We start from the raw sequence: 20571 nt of genomic DNA on the forward strand, positions 1-20571 counted from the left end.
AATCCAGGACAGATGATCCCTTCAGGACCAGTGGTGACAGTGGCGATACCAGGAGGGTGGAGTGAAGGTGGGGTAGAATGGGGGGATAGATTACAAGGATCTACATATAACCTCCTCCCTGGGGGATGAACAATAGAAAAGTGGGTGAAGGGAGACCTCAGACAGTGTAAGATATGCCAAAATAATAATAATTTATAAATTATCAAGGGCTCATGAGGGGGGTGGGGAGGGAGGGGAAAAATGAGGAGCTGATACCAAGGGCTCAAGAAGAAAGCAAATGTTTTGAGAATGATGATGGCAACAAGTGTACAAATGTGCTTGACACCATGGATGGATGGATGGATGGTGATAAGAGTTGTACGAGCTCCCAATAAAATGATTTTGGGGGGAAAAAGTATGTGAGATGAAGTCTCACCATCTTTGCTTCTAAAAAACAAAAAGAATGACAAAATAAAAGAGAAAACCTTCAACATTTACTGTGTTGTGGGTGCAAGCTTACACGCAGCAAATGAGGTTCCCGTGGCACCGTGGTTATGAAACTTGCTCCGTGACATGGGCTATGGTTTTCACAGTGGTCAGCACTCTATTGTCTGCACTGTTTGTTACGCTGCCATTGAGCTAATGTTCCTGCCCTTCCTCGCTGCCTCTTCTGTGTCCCAAGCAGATGCTGACCACAGGGGCTCACAGAGGTGATTGTTCAGCAGACACACGGTTCATGCTGCTTATTTAAAACTACCTGTTTACTTAAAAGCCCATCTCTTATTTGGTCCGTTGACAAGTGAACCACTGGAAACGTATACAACGCTGACAGCCTAACCACAAAGAGACATAGGCCCAAATCCAAATGGGTAAAGGACTTGAATGCACATTTCACCAATGAGGATATTCAAATGGCCACCCCGTGCTCAGTGTCAGCAGCCACCAGAGACCACAACAGGACATCGCTTCATCCTCACTAAGGCGACCTGTTTGGCACAGAAGGTCGGTGAAGACCCCCGATGAAGTGGGTCGATACCATGGCTGCAGCCCTGGCTCGAGTGAGGCTGGCCGTAGGACTGGCTGGGTTTCGTTCTGTTGTGCACAGGGCCCTCCGTCCAATCAGAAGCAATGGCAACCAACCCCTAGAAGATGGCGAATTTTAAACACAACAAAGTAACTACTGCGCCGCCACCGAGTCGATTCCTTCGTGTTAGAGAGAATGAGGAGGAGATCGCAACCCTTATCCATCACCGTGGGAAGGCAAAATGGTATGTCTGTAGTGGAAAATATTGTGGCTGTTCCTCTAAAACGAAAAATGGAACTGCCACTGCTAGGTAGAGATCCACAGGGGCGGAAAGCAGAGAGACTCGGCTGTGTACTCCAAGGTTCCCTGCGGCACTAGCCCCCGTAGCCCAAGGTGGGATGAGCCGACAAAATGATGTACATACGCACAAACGCAACAAACGGCAATGAAGCCTTGAGAAATGCTACAATATGAATGGAGGTGAAATGAAACAAACTTCATGCGAAGTGAAGTACATCAATCACCAAAGGATAACTATTCTCTGACCTCACGTATATAAAAGGCCAAGAACAGGCAAATGTATAGAACCAAAGTCTATGGGTGGTTCCCAGAAGCAGGCAGAGGGGAGAATGGGGAGTACTGCCTGTGAAGCCGTGATCAAAAGGGGCGGAATGCTGAACAGAAACCCTACTTTCATGAAATGCCATCTTTCTGGAGCCACGGAGATTGGCTAACCCCTGACACTGCCACCCTGAGAAAATCTCTAAAAATGAAACCAAAAAATGTCCCCTAAGTCTTTCAAAACACTGAACAAAGCACAACTACTGAAGCGGGCATGCCTTGAGTGCTGTGCTGTCTTAGGAAGACGTATCTGGGGTCAAATCCACAACAGCCACATAAAAGATCAGGTCGGAAACCTAGGGGCTGTAAGCTGATGTTACTGAAGCGGAGCTATTCCGAACAAGGGAGGTCCAGAGTGCTTGGACACTCTCAAGAATGCAACCCGTGTCCCCTGAGTGCACAAATAGAATTCGCAACAACAGAGGCCATGGGGTGGGGGTGAGAGTGGTTGGCTAGCTGGCCCTCTACCCTGGCCCCTGCCAGCTTCCTGTGCCCACCTATGTTGCCCGGTCTTACCCCCTGGGACGTAGGCCCAGGGGAAAGCCTACCAGGTCATGGTTTTCATGCATCTTGCTTCAAACTCTCCTCCTGTACTGTGTCAGAGGGACACACAGCCTTCAGGGTTTTGGACACTACGGGGGTGGCCCCCCTCAAGGGCCTCCCACAGTAAGCCAGGATTCTAAAGCACTGCTTTGAAAACCAGGAGTTTAAATAGGATTTGAAATCCTCAACAGAGCAGGATATATTCCTTCACATTAAATATGTTGATACATCACTTCTAACTGCGAGGCCGTCATTTGTCCACCTTCAGAGGAAAAGTGGTTGTTGTCTTTCTATTAAAATTGTTCTCAGAGCTATCGCCTTTCCTTTAACAAGTTCATCTAGTGCATCTTACACATACGAAGTTTACGGTGTTTTGATGATACTAAACTTCTCTGGAAACCACCTATTCTCCGAAGGGAAGTATGCCAAGATTTAGAAAACCGAAGTCCTAGAAACTTTGCCAAACGGGGAGACTTTCCAAATGGCCCCCGTGAGAGGCGCTCGATCGGGAGCGCAGAGTGAGGCAGGACAGCGAGGCCCAAAGGGCAGCTGCTCATGGGTGCAAACTCCCTACATCTCTCACATCTGTCTGTCTGGAAGCTTTCCCGTCTGCACGGCTTACCTGAACGATGCCGATGGAGGAGGCATCAATGGTGGTTGTCTCGGGGAGGTGGTCCAGATCGTCGATCCTCACAGCGAGGACCTGCGAGCAAGCAGGGGGCAGTGAAGCTGGAGGGCAGCCGTGCCAGAAGGATGCCCATGTTGGCCACTGGCAGGAACCAGCACGCTGAGCGATGGGCACAGACATGTGCCCATCCCCGGCTTCCTGTCACTCTCTCCAGAGGAGCTACTGGATGTCGAGGGAGTCCCTCCTCTGCTCGGCACGCCTGGAAACTTGGCTTCTGGGGTCTCTACAGGAGTAACCCTCCCCAACCTGCATCTTCTCCATTTCCACGAAGCAGCGAACACAGACTTCTTGCACAGGAAGATGTGCTTCTGCACCTGTCTTTGCGTCTCCTGAAGCACGGAGACTATTTCCCGCCTTCTTTGCCCCATGCATCCAGTAAGTACACTCTCGGGGGAGCTGTTATTATAACCAACAACCGAGCAGAGGGAGATACAGCTCAGTAAATGTGTCCTGCCTTGGTAGAACCCAAACTGTGAGTCAATTCTGACTCACAGTGACCCTATAGGACAGGGTAGAACTCTCCCTGGGAGTTCCCACACAGATGGTAACTTTATGTAGAAAGCCCTGCCTTTCTCCTGAAGAGTGGCTTGGTGGTTTAGAACATCTAATCTTGAAGTTAGCAGCCCCAAGCATTAACCACTATGCCACCAGGGCTCCTCCTAATGGTAAAGGTCATTAGAATAAGGAGTCACTCGATGCATCATTTGTACTGCAAACAGTTTCCTTTTTAGGTTAGCATATGTACAGGTACTTTTGTTTGTCAATTTTGTGATGAGCTGACACCCCTTGCCACACCACACCTTCCCAGTTAACCACCCCAAGGGATGCCCTCGGCTCCGGGCTGTGACTTAGGGCACAATCCCTCTGCCCTCTGTGTGTCCACAGGGCTACCTGACTCACCAGGTCAGGGGTATTCTAATAAAGGGTCAGGGTGGCTCTCCAACCTGCTTTGACAGTTATTCTTGAGATTATCATCACCACCACCATTATGGTAACCACCATCATGCCAGCACAACCGTCACTGCCACCGCCATCACCGTCCTTGTCATGGCTGCACTGTCACCATCACTGCCACTCCCATCACCCTCACTGTCCTCACTGCTTCCACCATAACCACAGTCATAACCACTTCTACTACCTTACCACCACCACCACCTTGACCATCACCAACACCAACACCATCACCTTCAGTCTCTACCCATCATTGACACTGTTACCACCGCCCCCATCTCCTTCAGGCTCCACCCATCACTAACACTGTGGTCCCCACCGTCCCCACCGACGACGACGGCATCATCAGTGTAGATGCTGATCTAATCGCAGTCTAGATGCTGATGAGCCGGAAGAAAGACCACACAGGCATTTGCTTAACTCCTCTTAGGAGGTAAGACGCAGATAAAAAGGGTTTTGTATATTGTCATCTGGTCAATGCAATTTCCGTTCACAGCAGAAAGAGCACGGCTTGAGGTCACAGAACAGGATCATTCTGAAAGTACTCCATGCTGAAGAGTAGTAGTAGTTCATGCCTCCAACAAACAAATCCTCTCTATTCTCAGTATTCACGGGGCCAGGGTGGCAGGGCTCATCGATGGCCCAATGCTCCCCCAAACAGCAGCACCTGCTACCAACATGGAACCACAAGGGCACCCCAAAAGCAAGGCCACCGGAGCCCCTTCCCTCCCCTGTTCTTTGCTGCCCTGGGTTGTCTCCTCTGTGTCATCATTTGGTTCGCCATTACTTTGCACCCTTGTCCACATCCTATTTTTCCCTCTGTTCCCTCCCTCCCCACTGATGGTGGAGTTTAGGAGGGCAGACACAGTGCCTGCCTAGCCGGTGTCCCCAAGCCATCCGGCACTTGATTGATACCAGTTTGAATTGAATAGGACAAGACGGAAGAGCCTGAAAGTGAACTGAGAACCAAGTGACAAAAGGAAACAAAAGCCTAGCTACAGGGGCGCTCCCTTTACGCTCCCTCGGTTTCCCTGTGCTGGGGGTGGGGGGGGAGGCAGTGGTCATGTGTCACATTTAAGAAGCTAAGCACCAACATTTGAATTCGCAAAGCGATCAATCAGTAAGAGGATTCAAATGTTTGCTGAAGACTTTTTTATAGCAAAGCCTCATGAAGCAAGGCCAATAAAGCACCTGATAGTCAACACCTGGCCAACGCACTCGAGATGAATATGTTTAACTGTGTAAACCCATAGTGACCAGGATCGGGTCTGCCTGTCAGGGGGTTGTAACTGTGGGAGCTTGTGTGTCACTGTGATGCTGGAAGGGATACCACTGGCATTTCAGAGGCTCATGGTGAGGAGCGTGGTATAGTGGGTTATACGTTGGGCTGCTAACTGCAAGGTCAGCAGTTCGAATCCACCAGTTGCCCCTCAGGAGACAGATGAGGCTGTCTGCTCCTGCAGATTTATGGTCTCAGAAACCCCCAGGGGCAGTTCTACCCTGTCCTGTAGGGTTGCTGTGGGTCAGCAAGGGCTCGGTGGCAGTTGGGAGGGAGGCTGCTCTCCTGTGCTTATTAGCTATGCACATGCCCTTGTCCGTGATGCTCTCTCCGGGTGCACGCTGGGTTCTTCACTCATCGAACAGTATTATCTGCTAATATTAAGAGTTTTTATGTTCAAGAGGTTAATATCTTAATATCTGTTTGTCCTTTGACTTTTTTTTTTAAACCTTCCTACCCCAAAACCCACTACCATCGAGTTGATTCCAACTACATAGCATTTCCAAGACTATAAATCCTTATGGGAGCACATAGCATCATCTTTCTCCAGTGGAACGGCTGGTGGATTAGAACAGCTGACCTTGAGGTTCGAAGCCAAACACCTAACCCATAGGGCCACCAAAGGTTACCCGGTTGCCAAGTGTTTTGACAGTCTTATTCTTTCGTGGCTGTTATGCTTAGAAAGCTTGTCCTTTCCATGGTAGCTCGCTAGCTGCAATTTCTTCGTGTGTTTTTCAGTTTGCTCGGTGACCTTGGATGGCTTTGGTTGGTGGTCTGGGCTGTGCTTTGAACCCACACCAGTTCTTTTGTACCACCCTACTTTTGCCCACTGCTCCAACGCCAGCTGGGGGCTCCCCACTTGTCCATTTATCGGTTTCTTCAGAAGGAAGACTAGAGGGGAAGTCATAATTGCACTTGCATTTGCTACATATCCAGACAGCGTCTGGTTTTTAACCTTAGCAAAAAAAATAGCAAGTTGGAGGCTCTTCTATGCTATTCCTGCTCCCCCTAGTGGTAGACCCAGGAGTTCAAAGGGGAAGGTCCAGCCTGGGCTGAGCCTGGGCGCTCAGGGTCTGGAGAGGGTAGCCTTTAGTGCCCGGCCCAGCATGGGGCCCCCAGAGCAGCAGAAGTAGGCCCAAGGCGGTGTTGGCACAGAGAGGGGCAAGGCCCATGCTCTTGAGGGATAGCCCTGGGCCAGAGCAGAGGAGCTGGGCGGCCAGCAGCCTTACCTCGGGGTGCTTGCGCCGCATGTGCCTGCTCATGGAGGCCCTGGTGGACACCTTGGTCCCGCACAGCTGGCAGCTCTGTGCCTCCACCTTGTCGTGGGTGAGCTGCACGTGCTTCTGCAGCATATACTCAGTGACGTACTTCTTGTCACACACCGAGCACGTCCACTGCTTGCCCACTGCACGCATGGGGAGGAAGAGACAAGACAGGTCACAAAGACAAGTCAGGGCCCCTGACTCCACACCACTCGCTGCCCGTGCAAATACTAAGGGCGTCCCTACCCAGGGTGGTCCAGAAAGATGCAGGCGCCTGTACTGAATTCGAAGAGGATGGCCTTCACCCACGTGGAGAATGGCTGCCATCAGCTACATCACTGCCCAGTGCGTGCAAACGCCAGGCTGATCTTTCAGGCAGAGCCAGCATGAAGCCAAGATGGCACTGAGGATTCTGGGGCAGTCTATGGGAAAAAACTACCACATGGGCGCTTCCAGCCCAGCAGCCACTTGGGCCCGGGCCCAAGCTTACCTGTGTGGATGAGCTTGTGTGTCTCCATGGTGTTTCTCTCACTGAAAGTCTTTCCGCATAGTTCACACATGAAATCTTTAATCCCTGCAGGAAATGGCATATCTAATCTCATGGGTTCCGTTTAACGAGACATTATTCTTATTATCTAACTGAACATTACGGTTGTCAAGTTGGCCCCAACTTGTGGCAACCCCATGCATGCACTATGGGATTGGACAACTGGGATCCACAGGGTTTTCATTGGCTGACTCTCTGAACCAACTCACCAGGCCTTTCTTCCTAGTCTATCTTAGTCTGTATGCTCCTCTGACACACGGCGACATGGGAGCCTCCACTGACAGATAGGTGGTGGCTACACACGAGGGGCTGCAGCTGGGAAGGGATTTCTTCTCCTTGACCTATTTTACTCTGCAGAAGCCTTTGGCTCAAGCCTTCTTCAACAACACAAATCCAATCAAACAAAGCAACTCAAACATCCAGTTGAGTCGACTCATGGGGACCCTGCAGAACACAGTAGGACGGCCTCTGTGGGTTGCTGAGCCAATACATCTTTAAGGGAGCGGAAAGCCTCATCTTTCTCCCAAGAAGGAGCTGGTGGGTTCACACTGCTGATGTGGCAGTCAGTGGCCCACTGAGTAACCCTCTAGGCCACCAGGGCTCCTCGGAGACTCCGTCCTGCTGGGTCTGAACCTGGAAGCTCTGCAGAAACCTGACCACCAAGCACTGCTCGGCTTGTGGCTGAAATACTGGTGGCATCGCTTCCAGCAAAGGCGTCCCCTTGAGGACTAAGGTGTGCCTGACCCCGGCCATGGCACCTTCACTTGTCTCAGAGGCGTGCAAAAGCTGGACGACGAACGAGAGAGGCAGAAGAATCATGATGCCTTTGAACTGGGTGCTGGGAAATAATATTGGTTCAGCCACGGACTAATAGAACTACCAGAAGAATAAGGAAAACGGAATTGTCAACAATACTCAAAGAGCACAACAAGCTGGCCTGGAAAAAGCACAGCCAGAATGGCCCTTAGAGCAGGGATGGCGAGCCATCGTCTCGTGGACGTTGGGTATGTTATCAGGAGAGATCCCACCTCCACTCGCGGCCACTGAGCTGATCCTGACTCACAGTGAACCGAGAGGGCAGGGAAGGACTGCCCCCCTGGGTTTCGAGACTGTCACGCTGCACTGGAGGAGAAAGCCTCCTCTTTCTCCCAAAGAGCAGCTGGCGGTTGTGAACGGCTGACCTTATGGTTAGTAGCCCAATGTATAACCCACTATGCCACCTGGGTAGGAGAGTCCCTGGAATGGGGCATCACGCTTGGTGCAGTAAGTGGGCAGAGAAACAGAGGAAGACCCTAGACCAGAAGGACTGACACAGTGGCTGCGACCACGGGGAAGAGGGAGCAGGATGGGTGGTGTTTCACGTACATGTGGCACCAAAAACCACCAGCGACAACTGGTTTTTAAAAGAAACCGCTTAGCGGTTCGGGGGTTCTCTCTCAGTCACTGGCTTCACGGTAGCACCTTTAGGGTTCGTTTCAAAGAGTGAGGGCTCTGATGGAAGCCAGCCACCCCACCCACCCCAGCCCCACAGAACGGCCAGAAGACCCCCTGCACTCACCCGTGTGCCGCTTGTAGTGCTTCAGCATGTTGACCTTCTGCGCGAACTTGCGGTGGCACTCCTTACACTCGTACTCCTTGATGCCCTTGTGCAGCTTCATGTGGTGGCGCAGCGCGTGCTTGGTCTTCATGCCTTCCATGACAGAGCAGGTCGGGGTGTGAGCTGGCCTCCCGCCCGGGGGACTCTGGGACTCCTGACCCCATCCCTCTCTCAAGGGCATCCAACTCAGTACCCCAGGAAAGGTGCCCAGCTCATGGCTTGGGCAGGCAGTTATCAGCAAGTGTGGGGCTACTGGGGAGAGAGGGAGTGGGTGCATCTCTAGGGCAGACTCCTGGCTTCCCTGATTTATGGGCAGACAGACATGCTCCTTTCTGTTTGCCAAGGCCAGTACCATTTATGTGTATGGCAGGATAGCAGCTGCCAGCGAACTCCTAAACTATACTTTGTGACCCAATGAGAATTTTAAGTCAAAATGTAGAAATGTAGACATTTGGCGAAGGCTGCTTCTTAGCGGCTACCATTACCCCTAGTAGTCACCTCTGTGCTTGAAAACAGTTCTGCTATGAGCAGTTCCCTTCCAAACCAACCTGCTCTACTCAGTTATCTAGAACACCCCCGGGTGGACACGGAGGAGAACATCCATCCGCCCCCGCCAATCTGAAAACCCGGACCTGGGGAACCGGCCAGTGCACCTTGTGGGAAAAGCCAGCAAACATGACACTCTTGAGTCAGTGTCATTGCTGAATGGGTCAGTTAGGACCCATAGTGACCCATGTACAACAGAATGATGGTGCCCGGTCCTGCGCCATCCTCACAAGTGCTCAATGTGAGCCAGTGTGGAAGCCACTGTGTCAATCTGTCCTGTGGAGGGCCTTCCTCGTTATGCTGACCCTTTACGTCACAAAGCATGGTGTCCTTTGCCAGAGACTGCTCTCTCCTGTAACGTGCCCAAAGTACACGAGCCAAAGTCTTGCCATCCTTGCTTCTGAGGAGCAGTCTGGCTGGACTTCTTCCAGGCAGATTTGTTTGTTTTTTGGCAGTTCGTGGTACTTTCACTATTCTTCTCCAGCACCACAATTCAAATGCACCCATCCTTCTTTGGGCTTCCTTTTTCAATGCCGTCAGGTGCAGCTTGGTCCTCAAAATAAAATCCTTGCTTTTCAACACTTTGAAGAGGTCTTAAGCGTCAGACTTACCCTGTGCAATGCATTTGTTTGCTCTCTTTGATGGCTGCTTCCAGGAGAACTGACCGTGGATCCAAGCAGGACGAAATCCTTGACAACTTCGATGTTTTCCTCGTTGATCATGATACTGTCTATTGGTCACTTGGGAGGATGCTGGTCTTCTTTACATTGAGCTGTAATCCCTAGTACAGGGCGCCACCCTTGAGTTTCTCCACCAAGTGCTCCAGACAAGTATGCACCGGTGTGTCATCTGCATAGTGGAGGTTAAGCCTTCTCCATACCTGATGCTACCACATTCTTCTTCACGGAGCCCAGTGGCTCAGATGCTTTGCTCTGCGCCAGTAGAGGGCGCTAAAGTCTTTGGCATGACGTCTCTGTTGGGGCAGTTGCAGCTCTCGCTGGTTAACTGAAAGGTTGGAGGGCCGGGTCCACTCAGTGCGGCTTTGGATGAAAGGCCTGGTGATCCACTGGGACTTTTTACTAACCTTCACTCTTGGTAGCAGCTCAGTGCCACCCAGAGACTCCCATGAGATGAAACAAACAAGCAAAACACAACAAACTCAGGGAGACCCTACAGGGCAGGACATAACTGTGCTCACGGGTTTCTGCTTTATAGGAATACAAAGCCTCATCTTTTTCCCTTGGAGCCTCTGGTCGTTTCAAACTACTGACCTTGAGGTTACCAGCCTAAATGCATAACCACTATGCTATCAGGGCTACTGACCTTTATATCCGGGGGCCTCAAAAAGTTTGTGAAAATGTGCCATTATTTTTAAATTCCTGGTCACCACCCCCCAAACTTTTTGAAGCTCCTATTTTCCTATTTTTGATAGAATGAACAAATTGGTGCCCTTAAATTTATCGTGTCCTTTGCTGCTCAGACCACTTTATCTTTATATTCCTGAATCACAGACTTACTTTTTTATTAAAAAAAATTTCCCCCTCATCAAATGGTTTCCCTCTGGGGATGCATCTGAGATGCAGCATCAGTGACAGCGCACCTCTTGCCATACGTAGCACGTTCTCGTTGCACATTTCCTAGTACGCGCTAATTGTGGCGTTCCCGCGTACATCTCTGGGCGGCTACCTGCCCTATCTCTGGTGAGTGGCCGTGGCCATGGCCCGGCTGTGGTGGCAGGGGACCGGCTGCGATCGGGCGCAGCCTGCGTACCTTTCCCACACTCGGCGCACAGGTACTCGCGGATGTTGTCATGAACGCGCATGTGCTCTTTGAGCATGTCCTTCCGGGCAAAGGATTTCCCACACTGCTCGCAGGCGTGGCTCTTCACTCCTGGAAAACAAAACAAAACCCCCAATGTCCGAGATGGGAAGTCCTCCCCGGTGATTTCTGGGCAGAAGCTAACAGATAAAGAACCACAGTAAGGCCACAGGGAACCAGGGCCGGTGGACAGGTGTGGGTGGCTTGGGGGATGGGGACCAGTCCCTGTTACATTACAAGGTCACTGGACAAAGGCCTTGCCACCCACCTGTGTGGATGAGCTTGTGCCGCTCCAGGTTCCCAATGCTGTTGAAGATGCGCCCGCAGATCTCGCAGGGGTGGATGTACCTGGAAGCAGAGGCGAGATGGGGACCTGGCTGAGGCAGGACAAGGGACTTCCCGAAACACCAGTGACAGCAAAAGCAGGGACACATAGGGCCGTGTGACCAGAAACCCAAACATTCTGCCTCTAACTCAGGCCATTCATGCCCTTGAATTGCCCAGTCAGCACCCAAAAGTGAGCTGGGTGCCTGGTGTGTGTGTGGGGGGGGAGGGATAGGGGGGAGGGGGTGGGGTTGTGCTCCGGAGACAGGGCAGGGTAAGAACTGTGCTGTTTTCGTCTGTGGGGTTGTCTCTTGGTGGTGTGTGTGTGTGTGTGTGTGTGTGTGTGTGTGTGTGTGTGTGTGTGTTACTCCAGAGACACGGTGAGAACTATGCTGTTTTCCTCTGGGGTTGCCTCTGGGGTGAGGTGCAGAGAGAGTGTCCGGGCTGAGGGCCAGACTGTGGGGAAAGTATCACACAGACACACACGTGTGTGTGTTTTCACACGCTGAGCAGCAGACGACACGCGGCCCCAATGCCTGCCCCTTGCCTGCCCCAAGTCGTGCAGCCCCGGCCGAGCCTCACTTCTGCACGTTGGGGTCGGGCAGGTTCTCCCGGTGGATGACCATGTGGGCGTGGTAGGTAGCCTTGAGGGCGAAGCGGCGGTTGCAGATGCTGCAGCTGTAACCCTTCTCCTTGTGCACCTCCATGATGTGCTTCAGGTACTCCTTCCCCCGGCCAAAGGTGAGCTGCGGGCGGGGGGGACACCTATGACGCCCAGGCAGGGGTGGTGCCACAAGTCCTTGCCCTCCAGCCATGCCACCCCCCCAGAGCCCCGGGCTCTCACAGCGTAGAGGGTCTGTGAAAGGGCAGGGAAGGCTGGCAGAGGCCGCCAAGTCCCCCACCTCCAAATGGGCACCCACCCTTGTCCCAACCCCACCCCCTTTCTGGTGCTCTCTGATCCTCTCATTCTTCTCCTGAGTGACTGGGAGGGGTGCATGCCTCCCCCCCCCCCACACACACACAGATAAGCATGCAGGGTGAAGTGCTTGGGGTCCCTGGAGTGAGAGCTTGGCTCTTGTATGAGAGAGACCCCTCTGCCCCCGCACCACCAGGTGCCGAGACATGGAGCAGGGCTCATGAGGACAAAACCACGCGCCCCTTTCCACGAGAGGCCGTCCTTGGGGAGGAGGGAGGAGGAGAAGCGAAGGGGAGGGAGCCTAGCCCGAGGCTGGGGCTGCAGCTTGAAGGGGATGGAGCCTCTGCTGGGGAGCCCCGAGGCCGGCCGTGTGCAAGCACTGGGTTCACTGAGTGGTACGAGTGATGGCCTGGTCGGTGCACATAGTAGGACCCAGGTGCACAGGACACAGATAAGCCTTCTGGGGTGTGCTATAAGGTGTGGACATCAGGTACAGGGCTTGTGGGGAGCCCTGGACAGCACGGGCAGGGGTGTGTGGGCCACCCCAGCCACCACTGTGGCACATGGGGTACCCTGGCTAGCAGAGGGAGGTGGTGGACATATGGCATGTCCCAGCCTGTGCACAGCTCCCCAAAGCAGAGTCTTTATGAGTGGGGTGTGGGCAGCCCTGAGGCTGGGAACCTCCGGGCATTCCCACGGAGGCTGGTGAAGCTACCTGGCACCTTTTGCAGCTGTACTTGTGAGGCTCCGAGTCAGCGCTCTCGTCAGAATTGTCATCGTTTTCTTCAGATGAGATGCCGATCTTGCCGATAAACTCTTCCCGCTGGTGGTCATCCATGAGGGCGATGTCCTGGAGACACGGTGACATCGACTGCACGGTGGCTGCGTGTTCTTAAGGCACTCACGTCACGCTGCCCCCCTCCCCACTGAGTCTCATTTCATCAGAAAGGCCCATAGTGAGGACCAGGCAGTCCGAATTCCAACAAGGCAGCCCTCGTCCCTAAGCTCTCAGCTCCTCCTAGTCCAGCGATTCTCCACCTTCCTCATGCCACGACCCTTTCAGACAGTGCCTCAGGGGTGGTGACCCCCAGCCATAACATTATTGTCATTGCTACTTCATCACTGTCATTTTGCCACTGTGATGAATCAGGCGGCCCCTGTGAAAGGGTCGTTCGACCGCCCAAAGGGGTTGCGACCCACAGGTTGAGAACCACTGTCCTCGTCTCCAGCACCCTAGTGTGGTCCACAAAGCGCTGCTCTGGACTTGTCCATGTCCTGCCTGCCCCTCCCTGTTGCTTTCTTTCCTGCCTGCCTCAAGGTCCCCACTTCATTTGGGGCCTTTGGCCCCATCTGCTCTTTCTCTGAGGAGCCCCGCCTGGCAGTGTAGTGGATTGAGCTGGGCTGCTAACTACAAGGTCAGCAGTTCAAAACCACCAGCCACTCAATGGGACAAAGAGGAAGCTTTCTACTCCCGTAAACAGTTACAGTCTCAGAAGCGCACAGGGGAAGTTCTACCCGGTCCTGCAGGGTCGATGAGTCGGCATCAACTCGGTGGCAGTAGTACTACTTTGGAGCCCTGGGGTGGTGCAAATGGTTCATGCACGCCCTTGACTTCTAACCCAAATGCTGGAGGCTCCAAGCTATCTAGAGGTACCTCAGAAGAAAGCCCTGGGGATCTACTCCTGAAACCTCAGCCATTGCAAACTTACGGAGCACGCGTCTACACTGACACATATGTAACCTACCTGATGTAGTTAGAAACACCACCACCGCCACCCCCTTTTACAAAATGCAGTTAGCCTAAGGTACTTAACGCAGTCTCGATGGAGCTTTTCTAACTTATGACTTTGCTCAAAAGCAGACAGGCTGGATGCGGATGTCACCTGGAAGGGCCAGGTAATGCTGACAGTCTTCTCTAATTTATGTTCGTGACTAAACGCTGGGCCCTGCTATGTAGTCAGGCCACAAAACTGGCCGAAGACTTAATAAACCTTATTGTTCAGGTTGCGTGCTCACGGTCAACAGTGATCTCTTGTGGTTACCCTGAAACCCGAGTTGAAGTACATCTGCATGTGCACCTGAAGTGTAAATTCCAAACCAGAGAGACATGCTCTCTCTGGGCTCCGATTCCAGAGGACACCGTGTGGACAGTCCGTTGGGCATTGCTCCTCATTGGCCTGCCTTCTACAGAGAAGCTGCTTGTCCTGCCTCAGACTTGGAGTGGGGACAGTGGCTGCACTTCAGTGGCACATAGGACGTTCCCGTGAGTCAGTGTGGCTCCCCAGGGACAGCAATGGGCACTACTATTTCTTCCTAGTTTTTCCTCCCAGCTCCCCAGACAACCGCCCCCTTCCCCGGAGCCCAAGTGGGAGGCCACTGGCACCGCCCGACTCTGCTCTCTCCCCAGAGGGCAACAAGGGGAGGGGTTTTCCCTCCAGCCCTGCAGTCGGACTAGGGAAGACACAGCACGGGAATACCCAGAGCTCATTCCTAAAGATCTGGTTTTCTGGGGCGCCTGCTAGCTGAGGGAACGGGGCCCGGGGACCTAGGGCACCTCCGCCTCCGTGAACAGGTCCCCACCTTGAAGTGGACGTGGATGTGGTCCCTGAGCACGTCCACCCGGAAGAACTTGCGCCCGCAGATCTCGCAGGTGTACTTCTTGTCGCCGTGGGTCAGCAGGTGCTTGTTCATGTTGCTGCGGCAGGAGAACACCTGTGGCGGGGCGCCCGGGGGCAGGTCAGAGGTTGCACTCCCCCCACTGGCCTTTGGGAGGCGCACAAATGGATTTCAGGCTTTTCCTCTTTTGTAAATTTATAATTAATTGGGAGTTATTACGTATGTCATACAAGGGAGTACCCCACCAAAACCAGAATTGTGCTGGGCAGAGCAGAGCTCTCTTAGGACGCATTTTTCCTGCTGGGCGAGCATCTAGCAACTCGTTCTGAGTTAGTGCACCCAGTAGCGTCACCTGGAAGGTTTTCTCTGGTCACAAGTTTTTGGTAAAAGCAGTTTGCTCAAACCTTGTTTTTTGTGATGGCGCATTTAAGAGAACAGCGTGTGGTGGTGAAATTCTGTTTCCTGCTTGGGAAAAATGCTGCAGAAACTGTTGTGATGTTGAGCACAGCTGACAAGGACAGCACTATGGGAAAAACTCAAGTGTACGAGTGGTTTTCTTGTTTCACAAAAGGTGAAATGTCGATTGGTGACAACCCTCATGATGGACATCATCAGTTTCCCAAACTGATGAAAATGTCGACTGGTAGTGCATTTGGAGCTCATTCTACCAGGTCAGACTGTTAAGCATGCTTTCTATTTAGAGGTTCTGAAAAGATTGCGTAACAGTGTGCAACCAAAAAAGGCTTGATTTGTGGCAGATGGAGGACTGGTTTTGCCACCATGACAATGCACATGCTCACGCAGCCTGAGAGAGAGCCAGTTTTTGGCAAAAAAAAAAAAAACCCCAAAGCCAGCATGCCTCTCTTGCCCCACACACCTTGCTCACCTGTCCTCGCTCTGTGCAACTTCCTTTTGTTTCTGCCAATGAAGAGGGGCATGAAAGGACAGCGATTTGAAGATGTAGAAGAGGTGAAGAAAAAAATGAGGGAGGTGCTGTCAGCCATCCAAACAGAATGGAATCGGAGATTTGACAAATGTATTTGATGTGACAGGGAGTATTTGAATGTTTTGTAAAAAAAATTTAAATGCATAGCTTTGAAAAAATTTTTTCTGGGTTTTTTTTTTTTGGTATCCCCTTGGTACCTTCCATAGCTCAATCACATCAAGCAGTATTGTAAAACCGCTACCACAATCAGTTCCAAACCTTCTTTTTCTTCCTGGACTCCTTGACATTGTCTCCCTTTTACGCCTCCTCCACCATCACTGCGCCCCTCCCACCCAGACCCCCTAAAGCCCTTATTCTACTTGTCCCTATACGGTCATCAATCCTGGGTTTCTTATGCCGACAAACATATAGCACAACGAGGGTGACCCCCAATGACATAACACCTCTGAGATAAACCCTAATATGAATGAACAAAACAAAACAAAAATTCAGAAAATGTTGAAACCCAGATCCGGTCCAGCGTGCATCAGAGGGGGATCAACTGACAGAGTTGTAACTGATCACGTCAGGTTTATCCCTTTGATCTGCTGTATTCATGTCTCCAATGCACTCTGTTTAGTGACCACTTTCCTCCCAGCCCTCTCTGATGGAGAGCGGGAGGACCGGAGGCTTATGTCCTAAACTTATGACGGTCTAACTCCTCTCAGCCATGGGGAGGCACAAATCCGTACCCAGTGCTAAAATCATCATTTCTCTCCTAATTGTTGAAATCCACACATCGCTATTATGCAGAAATATCTTTTTCTGCTTCTCTGTACACAGGGTGACTCAAGAGAGCAAAACACTTTCTTTTCAGAATTTTGCAAGGGGCCATTTGCTCTGCAAGGATGAGAAGCTAACTCTGAGCCCGGGGCCCCTGCAGAAAACCAGGACCATCACCTTCCCGCAGCCTGCGGCATCACCCCTGTGGGGAGAAGCCAGCTGAACTCAGCGTCTGGGGCCCCATCCTCCTGTGCACGCGTCTGGGGCCCCATCCTCCTGCGCACGCTCTTAAGGCGCTCTTGTTACCTTTGCAACGTGGCGAACTACAAAACACCTCGTGAGCCTCGATTCTCCCCTGGTGTGAAAACGAAACTCAGAATCGAGAGAGGCACGTTTGCTTGGAAATTAAGTAAAAGTACCATGCTGAGGGAGATTTCCCACATGTGCACTGAAAGCCGGTGTTACCCGTCCCCCTGCCGCAGGTGGCTCTGAGGGTCTGGTAAGGGCGGCTCTGAGTCTGGTGGGCTGATTGGGAACCAGGCAGTGAGAGTGGACGCAGTGCCTCTAGAACCCGGTCCACACCACTGGATAATACAGGTTGAAACTGGAATTGGTGGCTGTTTGGTTGCACCACAATAATATATATATATATATATTATTTTTTTAAAGATCAAAATAACAAATGCATGAAGATGGTGGAGACTTTAGTTTAGGACCACCCAAAAGCCCACTGTTAACTCCAAGCAAGTCCTCCCCGCACTGCTCTCCGGGTGACCAGCTGAGCTTTCATGGAAGACAGCAGTGAACTTGCGTTTCAGATGATAGAAGTGAGAGCGAAGGGTTACCTTGCCGCAGACCGGGCATCCCGAAGGCTCCTTCTTGTACCGAACCAGGTTCTCGGTGCTGGCCTCCAGGTCTTCCCTTTTCACTCGCCTCACTCCTGAAAGCCCCGGCCCCAGCAGGAGAGAGAGCGTGAGAAGCACATCCACACAGACCAGTTCTGACTCCACACAGCGCCCTCCAGCTGCACCAGGTGGAGGGATAGGTATGTAGGGGACTCTGTGATAACTCTGGCCGACAGGAGCAGCTGACCCCAGCTCCTGACCGCTGCCAGGACTGGGAAGAAGAGTCCAACACAGACTACAGGCTCAGCGCCTGGATCTTCCACAGGAGGTACTGGAGAGGAGTGGGTTCATGTCTTCCCACCCACCATGGAGAAGAGTTATGGTGAGCTACAACTGAAGAAGACTTTTTTACTTCGGCTAGAGGCTCAAAGTCAGGATTCTCTCAGACGGCTGTACGCAGGCTTGTACTTTCATTAGGCCGACGTGAATGCTCACACCGGCACCTTAAATGAGTAAAATCAGGACCCGTGTGCAAAGTCAGCTGATAACAGCATCTGTCTAGTCTCAATAGAGATCGAAGTAGACACTTGGTCTGCTTCAAATGTAGTCCAAATGTAGTCTACATACAGTGGAAGATTACTCAGCCCTAAGGGGAAATGGGGTCCTGAAGCATCCCTCAACACGGATGAACATGGAAAACCCCAAACAGAATCCAATGCTATCAACTTGATTCTGACTCAGCAAGCCGACAGGCCAGAGCAGAGTGGCTCCCTGGGTTACCGAGGCTGTCTGTCTGTCTGTCTGTCTGTCTCTAGGGAAGCAGAAGCCACATCTTCCTTCCAGGAGATGACTGGTGGGTGCATAGGGCCTGATGCCACCATAGGCCTGTGGGGCTTTTTGTTTGTTTTATCTTGTAAGCTCACCATGTGGACAGGCCACCCTACCTACCCCACCCCACAACCCCCAAGCTTGCTACATGCAGCACCACACATCACCCAGCAGCCCTGAGGCCAAAGGGGAAACCACTCACAGTGCCCCCTCCCCAACACCACCCACCTGGAATGCCCTCTGCTACGTAGGTGGCTGAGAGCCGGCCACCTACACAATTTCATATACTGATTCTCCTACTCCCTAGCAGGGCAACGCGTTATATTTCAATATTAAAAACTCGTTTCACAACAATCGTACAGATGTCCCCTGCTTTCTCAGCCCTCGCCCCATGGCAGAGCATGTAGGATTTCTGTTTGTCCCTGCTGCTGATGGAGGGGTGAGTGGCTGTCGTGCCGGCCGGCCCAGGACTCACCGGATCCCAGGTGCTACAGAGCAGAGCTGCTCCAGGGGGTCTTGCAGGTTGTGACCGTCAGAAGCAGACTGCTAGCCCTTTCTTCCACAGAACCACTGAGTGGGTTTGAATCGCTAACCCTCTGTCTAGACGGGAGTGGTTTCTACCAATCCATACGTTATTAACATTCCACACATCGGAACACCAACACACGCCTCTGTCTCCGGGTCCGAGGAGGAGTCCTGGATCAAACAGTGGGAATTCCTAACTGCTTCTCAAAGAGGTGGGGCCAACACGTACACCTGTCTGTCCCCGCAATGCAGGCACGCTCAGACCCCTCCCCGCCCTTGGCCGAGGGGCCGCTCACCCTCCAGGTGCCGCCGCTGGTGGTCGAGCATGACGTCCTTGCGGTAGAACATCTTGTTGCAGACCTCGCAGGCGAACTTCTTGTCCCCGTGCTTCTTCTTGTGCTTGGAGAGGTTGCTGTTGGTGGAGAAGAATCTGAAACACATCTCACATTGGAACGTCTTGTCATCTGTCCGGAAAGCAAACAAACAGACGGCGTTGTGGTGAAACAGCATCAGGCCCCGAGTTGGCGAGGTGCCCAGCGATGGTGGGAGGCGGCATGAGCGGGACAGCAGGACCCAGGAAGGCCAGTCCCTGCAATCTCTTAGGTCATCTACCCAAGAATGCGACACACGGAAGACAGGTCATGCATGCACTCACACCGTCTTAACAGCAAGCAGCTCACGTCCCGTCCCACCATTGCCGGGCTACCCCGTCCTCTTCCCTCCCACGCCAAACCGCCCCTGCGACACTGGGTGTGTGCTTCCTCCTCCAGTCCACGGCTCCCCCACGGCAGGCAGAGGTCCCCAGTCTCTTCCATCCACTGTAGACAAAGCCGTCTTGTTTCCAGGTGTGGGGACCCCCCTTTAATAGAAACTCCCATACACCCCAAGTACACTCATACACAGACACACGCACGCACAGAAAACTCCCATACACCCCAAGTGCACTCATACACAGACACACGCACGCACAGACCCTCAGTCACAAGACTCAACGCACGCACTCACACTCACACTCATTCACATACTCACAGACTCATCCTAGTTTTAGCCAGGCACTCTCAGTTGCACACTCACCCACACATACACAATCAAGCCCGTAGAACTGCGCATGCCCCATGTCCACTGCTTCACCTTCCAGGCCCTCAGCCCAGAGGCAGCCAAACTGTGTGTGGTTTTCATCTCTGCCCAGGACTCTAGCCATCTCTGATTCACACCCACACGGGCACTAACCCTCCAACGCTGGGAGGCCCTCTGCTTGTGAGGCCGCGGGCTGGGATGGGGCCTGGAGGGGCAGGGCGGCCTTCGTCAGCTGGCTGGCCCAGCGCCCAGCTTGGGGTTCTTTTCTAACGACCCACATGAGCCCGTGCCTCTCTCTCTCCGGGACAGTCTAGTTTCATTTTGGCGGCCGGCCCGTGTGCACACCTCAGCCTATGTATTCTTCCTCAACACCCCTGTGAGCGGCTACAGATGACTCAAGCCAGTTGAATCTGTTAGCCATTTACTTATTTTGAAATCTGTAGAAAAGTTAAAGTGGCATTTTTAAATCATATTCTCCTTTCCCCTTCTGCATAGTTTCTTCACATGAATTTTCAAAGAATGGGACTGTGAGACTCAAGGGCATCTGCCCTTTTGCCTAGTGAAGAGGCCACGCCCTTTGGATCACCCAAACACCCTCCTTCCAGCACCTACCCCCTCTCACATCCAACCAGCGCCAGCTGAAGAGTACAGGTGGGCCCCCTCCCTGCAGGTACAGGACAGCTCAGGAGGGCCTCCTCCCTGCAGGTATAGGACAGCTCAGGAGGGACCCCTCCCTGCAGGTGCAGGACAGCTCAGGAGGGCCTCCTCCCTGCAGGTGCAGGACAGCTCAGGAGGGCCCCCTCCCTGCAGGTGCAGGACAGCTCAGGAGGGCCCCCTCCCTGCAGGTGCAGGACAGCTCAGGAGGGCCCCCTCCCTG

At 52.7% G+C, this 20571-nt stretch overlaps 1 protein-coding gene across 1 annotated transcript in view; it reads right to left on the minus strand.

The window, feature by feature from the left end:
- Positions 1 to 20571, minus strand: part of PRDM15 (PR/SET domain 15) — a 59372-nt gene that overhangs the window by 5482 nt on the left and 33319 nt on the right. Inside the window, exons 10-20 of the mRNA XM_045284805.1 lie at positions 18914 to 19081; positions 17265 to 17359; positions 14676 to 14807; positions 12811 to 12945; positions 11762 to 11925; positions 11124 to 11203; positions 10808 to 10927; positions 8453 to 8584; positions 6838 to 6921; positions 6315 to 6490; positions 2790 to 2870 (exon numbers count right to left, since the gene is read on the minus strand). Of these exons, the coding sequence (XP_045140740.1) occupies positions 2790 to 2870; positions 6315 to 6490; positions 6838 to 6921; positions 8453 to 8584; positions 10808 to 10927; positions 11124 to 11203; positions 11762 to 11925; positions 12811 to 12945; positions 14676 to 14807; positions 17265 to 17359; positions 18914 to 19081 (1367 nt within the window). The remainder of the gene's footprint in view (positions 1 to 2789; positions 2871 to 6314; positions 6491 to 6837; positions 6922 to 8452; positions 8585 to 10807; positions 10928 to 11123; positions 11204 to 11761; positions 11926 to 12810; positions 12946 to 14675; positions 14808 to 17264; positions 17360 to 18913; positions 19082 to 20571) is intronic.

This window comes from Echinops telfairi, unplaced genomic scaffold (genome assembly GCF_000313985.2).
Source record: "Echinops telfairi isolate 266 unplaced genomic scaffold, ASM31398v2 ScPeMD7_7469;HRSCAF=8507_0, whole genome shotgun sequence".
In the NCBI taxonomy this organism is placed as follows: Eukaryota; Metazoa; Chordata; class Mammalia; order Afrosoricida; family Tenrecidae; genus Echinops; species Echinops telfairi.